General features: G+C 35.3%; 1 protein-coding gene across 2 annotated transcripts; it reads right to left on the bottom strand.

Moving 5' to 3' along the window:
- Window positions 1-628: 628 nt before the first annotated feature.
- LOC107776370 (putative magnesium transporter NIPA6) lies at window positions 629-6,902 on the bottom strand. 2 transcript variants are annotated; one of them, XM_075232890.1, is made up of 9 exons: window positions 6,340-6,902; window positions 4,562-4,618; window positions 4,381-4,471; window positions 4,138-4,298; window positions 3,936-4,063; window positions 2,125-2,262; window positions 1,818-1,910; window positions 1,613-1,730; window positions 629-1,170 (listed from the first exon to the last, which is right to left on the bottom strand). In XM_075232890.1, exons 1-9 carry the CDS (start codon window positions 6,458-6,460, stop codon window positions 1,043-1,045), a joined length of 1,035 nt encoding a protein of 344 aa, XP_075088991.1. In that variant the 5' UTR covers window positions 6,461-6,902; the 3' UTR covers window positions 629-1,042. The 2 variants fall into 2 exon arrangements, with proteins under 2 accessions (XP_075088991.1, XP_075088992.1); XM_075232891.1 differs by lacking the exon at window positions 6,340-6,902 and adding an exon at window positions 5,403-5,466.
- Window positions 6,903-8,775: the final 1,873 nt, after the last annotated feature.

The following is an 8,775-nucleotide window of genomic DNA, read 5'->3' on the forward strand; positions in this document are numbered from 1 at the left end:
TTGATAAATCCATAACTCTGGATCCTTGCCACAGAATCGTTGGAATTCCACCAAAGTAGGCTCGCAGGATGCAAGGTTTTCAACCAACTCATGTAACAATGAACGGATTTCAGCGATATCCTTCGACCACGATTCCTTCACGACTTTATTTGAATCATCGATAGTTCGAAATGTTTGGCCCTCCATTGAAGACCTCTAGATGAAAGCACCAATGAAACAACCCAGATAATATACCAACCAGCTAATTGTATTAACTCTATACTAATGGGAATTACAAAGCAATTGCTAATAATAATAATAAGGACAATGCAATAGAAATATAAGAAGAATGGAGATGAGGAATACTGATACAGAATTGGGGATGAGATGAGACATAGAGTTAACACTTGACAACTTAAGCCTAGAAATGCACTACACCTTCTATTGTATTTATACTAATTTTCCCAGGCTGCACTTTCACGTTCTAAGAGCCTGCCTAAGCTCAAAATGGGTCTCACACATAATTTTCCAAATTCCAACATATATCCTCCACCGAGTGACTTGCTGAGTTCACAACACAAACATGTCAAACTATGTAATTACACCCTAATTCATTTTCAAGGTGGCCTTCCAAACAGACTCGTGTTGATGATTTCATATTTGTTACTATTAGAAATGCATATTATATCAGGAGGTACTCATGCATTTGCAACACTTGGTCTTGCTTGATGATTGTTGGGTACTTGGTAAGGAGTGATATTTGAGGTGTACATGTCCCTAATTATGGCTAGGAAATCCTGGAAATCCTACCATCATATACTGCTATACTATATCTAGGTGTCCACCAAACTCATAAATCTACAATCTAGGCCCAAAAATATGAGTTTAGTAATGGACAAGAATAATAAACAGATATCAGCCATCTGACCTAGAGAACAAAAACTGAAACTCTCTCAAGCTGATCGGAAGATCCAAAATCTGGCATGATAAAGTTTGTTTGGACGGAAAATGAACAGCCATCGAAAAGTGCCTCCAACCCACCATTTAAGTTCCTTTTTGGCCCCTACTTGAAATGATCCTGCCTGATTATTGCAACAAATTCTGAATGCAAACCATCCTCTTTCTGCTTCCATATTTCTCCGTTGGCATGTACCAACCATGATATTTGAGGGGAAAGTTGCGCGTACATATCTGCAGGTAATAAATGAAGAAATTTAAACTACTCAACAACATGCCAAAAGCAACTAAATTCTGGTGGCAATAACTTCAGCAAAGAAGAAATATATAATTTCACAATATCTGGCAACTCGTCTTCTTCTACCAATACTTCACCCTACAGACTCATCCAATCCAAAACAAGCTGTACCATCTCCAGATCATCTCATAAAATAGAGAAAACTACATCCGTTTCCCTTTTGAAAGAGAAGCTATTCAAAACAAAATGCCAAATGAATTGATTCTACAATAGTACTCTGAGCTCCCTAGCAACAATGAATGTCATTGGAGAATAAATTTTTATTACGAGAAACAGTATGTACAACTTTTTGCATTGTATAACACACTAGAATAAAAGGGCAGATAAAATTTTCTCTGCACATCAACAGACTAACCATGCTCTAAACCATGTAAATACCTGTATTAGGAGGAGGAGGAGGATCTCTTGTACTATGAAGAACCATAGTACCTGAGAGCACAGTTAAAAAGCCACAAAGCACTGAAACTATGTCGCTAGCACTCTGACCAGACCAATCCTGAAACATCACGAAAAAGAGAAAGATATTAGAAACAAAAACGAGCGATTTTCCCCATGCATACCAAACATTCACTTTCAGAAATACCTTAAACATTATGGCACTGGCTAAAATTGTAAGTGATGTGAACATGGCATAATATATTGGAGAAACCACGGCTGTGTTAAATGTGTCCAATGCCTGCAAGAGCCAAATTCAGGCATTTTATGTTACAAGTCCAAGCCAAGCTTAGCCCGAAATGCAATGCCATGTACTTTCCACAGTAATCCTCGTAAATATTAGCCCATGCATTTGAACAACTTCAATGAGTGTCAATCCATTACTGTTTTCAATCAAAACCGTACTCTCATGCTTAAACTACAATTAGATAATACAAGGGAATGTAGAAGTCTACCTTATTTAAGTAATTTAGTTGAGTAATTATACATGTAACAGCAACCATCACAAACACCCAAGTTTGAAGATGTGCAACTTGGCTTGAACCCTCCAATGTAAGCTTTATTGCTATACCGATAGCTTTAATGCTCATAACCTACAATAGAGCAATAAACGAGCTTAAAATGAATGCTGCATGCAATTTTTATCAATTGAACTTCTGAGAAACTGAGAAGGATCAGTAATGTTAAACCTATATTTTCTTTACTTTTCATGAGGATAAATTTTATCCAGTTTCATTGGAGATGCAAGCATTCTATCTAAGTTACACAGTTTTGCATAGGGGGGCTGCAATATTAGCTCAATGAATAATAAATACTTAAATATAGGTAAATTGCGATGATGTGGACTGGACCCTGTTGTTATTATGTCATGCCTTTTCTCTCCATTTTAAATAGACCACCTGATTTAGCACCAGAAAGGAGAAGGGAGAAGGACAGAAGAAGTAAGAGAAATGAGAGAAGAACAAGAGAGGAATCAATCATAAATTGTTACTCATCAAGTGAAGTGTATTCAATATTTGTTTAAAGATATTTAAACTAATTCTATCTCAAACAAACAAGTTAAGAGTAGATAAAACTAAAAGATATGATTAGCACTAACTAATAGATACGACTATTAGATAGAGATAATTCAGACCATAAAGAGCTAAGCTTCATAAATAATAAGGATATCTTTATTCTGTTTTGAACATTAAAAAAATAACTAAACATAGAAGATAATGATATTGCAATCTTTATATTGAGTTTCATCATTTTCCTCTGGTTGAAGAATACTCGAATTCAAAACGAGTGAGCAGTTGGTACCACTCCAAAAGACCCAAATTTACGAAATAGAACATATCTTGCTGGAAGTATCAGGGGATGATCCTTCCATTGAGTAAGATTTTGTTGCAAACAACCAACTCAGAGTGGATTGAGTTTACGAAATTAATGTTTCCAACTTTCAAGAGAGATGAAAAGATCGAAAATCATGCCTTACTATGGCATTTGAATGATGAAGAAATGTAGGTTGAATATTGAAGAGTATGCTCTTCGTGGAGGGTAGGAGAATGCATATTTTACCTAAAAATCTGGACTAGAAATGAGAAGTGCAATCTAATGCCAACATTGATAGTTGGTTAATCCAAGCATTTCATCAATGGTTGGCAAGTATAATGGTTGATCCTACATGTATTTCGTGTGTATCTCACTGGCGGATTTGAAACATGGCGAATTGACTGGGCTATTGGCACCAAAAGGGAGGAACAGAAAGGGGAGAAGAATAGAGGGAAATGGGAGAAATGAGTTAGAAGAATAAGAAAGGGATCAGTTCATAAAGTGTTAGTTATCAAGTCTCTTAAACAAAATGCATGAAAGTACTATTCATAAGATAGTTAATTATGAGCAGGTTAAAACTCTTAAGACTAACTCTACCTCGAATTAACAAGCTGCGACTGATTAAACTTATCTCTAACAAAAGAATAATATTATCTCTAACTTACAAGTAGACTTTATTCTAAACCAAGTGGCCAAACTATAGTATTCCAACACCAAGGAGAAAAGGCATAATCTGGATAAACTTAAGTTTAAGAGGTAAGACGTCTAGCTTCAAACTGACATTTTAGCAACAAGGTTAACTCAGCCAACACAGCCCTGCAAACAAAAACACAGTTGTGGACAGATGTTCCTTCCATTTCTTAATTTTTTTTAAAAGGGTTCTCTTTCTTAATGCCCAGAGTAGAAGTACAGAGTCTGTAGAAATCTAGAACAGTATAATGGAGACACTAACCGTTAAGGACCCAAAGATGGAGCAAACACCTATATAGACCATTATATTTGTCTGACCATAGCGAGGCTCACAATACAGAACTAGTACCAATGTTATTGCAACTGCTGAGGCAGTGTACAAAAGAAAAGCTGCAAAACAAAGAGTGAAACATCAACATTAAAAAGAACTAGACATCAGCAAAGAAAATACAGCACATGCTTACCTGGTTGTGTAGCTAATGCCCATATTTCATCTACTGAATTAAGATCATGTTCACCAGGTGCATGAAGAACTATGACAGTAGAGCCTACTATACATAAAACACATCCTAATACTCCCAGTTTCTTCAACTTTTCCTTCAGTAAGAAATGTGCTAGAACAGCACTGCAGCAAAGCACCAAATTATATGGAAGAAGATCGAATAAGCAATTGTCCAGAAAATAATGAAGTCAAGTCCCAGATTTACCTAACAATTATACTTAAAGCTCCAAGTGGTGTCACAAGAACTGCTGGCGCATAAATATAAGCCACGAAATTTGCAAATTCTCCAGCAATCACTGCAAGGATTATGGTGCATGTTGCGCACAATATTAGTATGACAAATTCAGGACATATTCTCTGAAAACAAGGAGTAATTCAAGACTCACTAATAATCATCCCGATCCACCAAAGAGGCTCACGTAGATAACCATATCCGCCCGAGCCTTCAGCAAGAAACAAACATCTCATTCTCAAATAGACCGAGCAACAGAAGATTTGAAATCATCAGCTTTTAAATTAACTTCTATTTAATGTTGATACGAACAAGCATCTTCCATGTATAAATTTTACAAATGATGTGCATGATGTATCTATTTGTAATGTGGAAACTAGCAGATAAATTACAGCTTTAAGGAAAAACAGCTTGTTACAGTGAAGTATGATCTATTACACCCATCACACTGATCATTTTCAGCTCTTAAAGTCAAGATTCACATATTATGCCTTTAGCTCATTTCTTGTTCCATAATATACATAAGTAGTACTTCCTACTGGAGCAGTCTGCCTATATTAGAAGATGACAGATCATATAATTCGGAAGACCAAGAACAACCATTTAATGGACCACAAGCATAATGGGAAAAAGACACTCATCGAAGAGTTACATTGTTGACCCCATTCCACAAGCACAATCCAAGTATTACAGGTGCTAAGTTTAAACAGGTGCTGCTTGAGCCACTCCAATTTCTAAAGCATTGTCATTAGTCATAGATAACCTCCACCAATACTCAAAAGCAGCTGAAAGGCGAGAGTTCTGAAGTAGATGAACCCTTTTTTAAATACTTATCTAAGTCCATTTAGAGACTACTTGCTTAAATGATATGTGCAAATATGCCAATTCTATTCCTTGTTTTTTCAGAAAAAGTGTGTTTTTTTCCCACTCAGATAACTGCTTTGAAAAGATCCAGCACCTTGAATAAGCAGTCATTATGTAACAGTGATACTCACCGTAACTCTACACTTGCTGCAAGCATTACCCTACTGATCTTATTTTACAGTCGAATACCTATAGCATTGGGTGCAACACATATGATTCACCCACAAAACTAAAATGAGGACATCTGACAAGCAGGTACCACTGTGCCTGCATAAAGAACCCCTCAACATCATCAGCCTGTTGCCACAAACAACAATATAGCCACCAAGAATAATCTCCCGTTCCATCAGTCTAGAACAACATCTAATACCTGTAAACTTTGATCAATCTGCCTCTTGGCCAATGGTAATGCAGTAAGAAGGTTAGAAAAATCAGTCAATCCATCGACAAACGTTGACTCAATCCTACAATAGTTGGTGTCAGCTATATGAGGCCTCTATAGTGAATACTCTATATCCATTTTATATATTTGGGCCCATTTCATTTCAACAATACAGATTACTTATTATTTAAGAAACTTACAGATTACTTATTATTTAAGAAACTTAGGGTTTTCAAAAATTAGAAATTCTCAACCTTAGTCCTAGTTAGCTGACATCATCTACATAAATCATTTACTTCAATTGTGTTATGTTCTTAGCTAATAGCTAATCTGCATAGTTGAGAGATTGTAGGCATTTTGTGACAACTACCCTCTATATGATTTTAATGAAGGTAACCTTCCTAACCTCAGCTGGAAGTAATACACTCACTCACACGCGCGCGCACACACACACACACACACACACACACACACACACACAGAGAGAGAGAGAGAGAGAGAGAGAGAGAGAGAGAGAGAGAGAGAGAGAGAGAGAGAGAGAGAGAAAACTATCTCCTCAAACAAAACTAAAGCTCCAGGAATCCACCACAAGAAGCATTGGCATAGTTCAAACTGAACAAAAAGCAATAAATTGCTCGACAATTAGACCTAAAAATACTTTAATGTCAAGAAAATGGATTACTCACTGGCCCGAGTACCAGAGGAGCCGGCCTTCTGAAGACCCTTCTTTTTGATAATGAAACTTGATCCAATAAACGCGCTAGACACCACAGCCAATATAAAACCAGTCAAATTAGCACTGTACATGATGATCCCAATATTATTTCTAAAGCTTTATTCTGGAATTTAATTCTCATCTGAATTTTCCAAGAACAGAAACTTCAACACCCAAAAAGGTTTCCTTAATATACTCAACAAGATTACACTAATAAAGAAAGGCTAAAACAGCAAGGGAAAAAAAGGTTTCTTGAGTAAATTGCTGAAAAGGAGTTTGAAATACTTAAACTTATACGTTTAAGGAAATGGGTATGTGAGAAAATTGGAGAAAAGGGGGTTTGAGCTAACAGTCTAAGCTCGTATGGTTAGTTAAGGAGAAAGAAGACAATTTATACGTTTGTGTTTTGCTTCTCGTGTAAGGATGGAGAAGATTTATGGGAGGAGAGCGAATTGTGGTTCCATCCAAGAAGCATAATCTTGTCATGTTTTGATTCGTTGAGTTTTGGGTTGATTTGGCTATTCTACTTCTTTGACACTGTTATGGTTGCATTAATCAATTTTATTAATAATATTTTATTAATTAATTTATTAATCAACTAATATAACCAATTCATTTAATCTTTCTTAAGACATTATTAATTTTTGTTAAAATTTTATTAATTTTAATTTAATTTTGAAAAACTTCTTTTGCTAAGACAACTGTTACCGCGACGGTTAATATTATTCTATAAGCAATATAAGCATTTAGAAAAGAAATTTTTTTATTTGATTGGGTGTATAGATTAGCTTAGTATTTTCTACTTGTACTATTTTTTATTGTCAAATCACACTCTAAATATTCATACTACCTAATGTTAAGTAAGTTAAATAGTTACTTTATTTATATAGCTAAAAAATTCTTTCCTTTTATACGAGACAGTCTACTTATGTACGAAGTACTAAATATTCTTTTTTAAAATACCTATAAACCTATTATATTTAGAAAAATGGGGCCTCCCAAATTTGGTGGCGTAAGGCACAAGCCTTATTATCTTTAACATTAGAGCCGATCCTGATTTCATGTAGCTTTATAAATATTTGTAACTTAATTACGATAAATCATATTTTTTTCACCTATTTCATTTCACATGACATTATTTCTTTTTTAGTTTATTTCAGAAAAATTATATTTCTTTATATTTATAAATAATTTAATTTAAATGTTTTATTTTCTATTATTCGTAATTCTATATGCAAAATATAATAATTTATTTAAAATTCAAATGTCAAAAAACAAAATCTATTTTTCTTCTTAAACTTGGTGGCTTATTTTCTCTAATTCATTTCTTTTGGCACAATTTCTTCTTTTTAATTTTTTTTTTCTTTTCTAGAAGTGGGAGGGTTGAAAGTCATGTAAAAAATCAAAGCTTTAACCTTAACCGATAAAGGTCCTTTATGTGACAATATCCCGAAACAAAAGAGAAAAAAATATTTTAAAGTATTTAAAGGTGTGATCTAGTAATCAACAGAGTGAATATAAATTTTAGAGCTCATACTATAAAACGGGTACAAACTTTGGAGATCATGATTAAAATTTCACTATAAACAAAGAATACTAGATGATTTTTTTCCATATGCTTTAATTTTTATGAGCAAAGTTATATTATACCGTGTGGTGTTGGAAATTGTAGAACCGACAATATAATCCGACTATGCTCCAATTAATCGGCTCGACGCTGAACTTGCACTCTATGTATTCCATCTTAGTCCTGGTCAACTTGAAACCCTTATACTCAAGGGCCTGTCTCCAAACCTCTAGCCTCTCATTGACGTCACCTCGCGTCTCATCATTCAGAATTATGTCGTCAGCAAATAACATATACCATGGCACCTCCCCTTGAATATGGCGTGTCAGTGCATCTATCACCAGGGCAAATAGGAATGGGCTGAGCACAGACCCTTGGTGCAACCCCATAACAACCGGAAAATGCTCTGAGTCGCCTCCCACTGTTCTGACCCGAGTCTTAGCTCCGTCATACATGTCCTTAATCACCCTTACGTAAGCAACCGACACACCTTTTGCCTTCAGGTATTTCCATAGAACCTCCTTAGGAACTTTGTCATATGCTTTCTCCAGATCAATAAATACCATGTGCAGATTCTTTTTTCGATTCTCGCTATTCCACCAACCTGCTAATAACACTACTAGAAATCCGGTAAAAAATGACCAAACATGTCTGGTCGCAATATTGTTGGTCCCTTTATTTTAGGGACCAAAGTTGGTCGCTAATTAGCGACCAACTATGGTCTCTAAGGTAAAAGGACCAAATATTCTGGGTAAAGACTATAGCGACCAACTTTGGTCGCTTTATTATTTTAATAATATAATTTTGGCGACCAAAGTTGGTCTCTAAATGTAAAATACG

Source organism: Nicotiana tabacum, chromosome 16, assembly GCF_000715075.1.
Source record: "Nicotiana tabacum cultivar K326 chromosome 16, ASM71507v2, whole genome shotgun sequence".
NCBI classification, from domain to species: domain Eukaryota; kingdom Viridiplantae; phylum Streptophyta; class Magnoliopsida; order Solanales; family Solanaceae; genus Nicotiana; species Nicotiana tabacum.

What these genes read in the sequence shown, in the direction of transcription:
- LOC107776370 (XM_075232890.1), bottom strand. Translation starts at nt 6,460, where the DNA reads ATGTACAGTGCTAATTTGACTGGTTTTATATTGGCTGTGGTGTCTAGC. An exon ending in AACTAAATTACTTAAATAAG is followed by an intron (nt 1,911 to 2,124) that starts GTAGACTTCTAC and finishes TGGCTCTTGCAG; the next exon opens with GCATTGGACACATTTAACAC. An exon ending in CCAGTGCCATAATGTTTAAG is followed by an intron (nt 1,731 to 1,817) that starts GTATTTCTGAAA and finishes GTGATGTTTCAG; the next exon opens with GATTGGTCTGGTCAGAGTGC.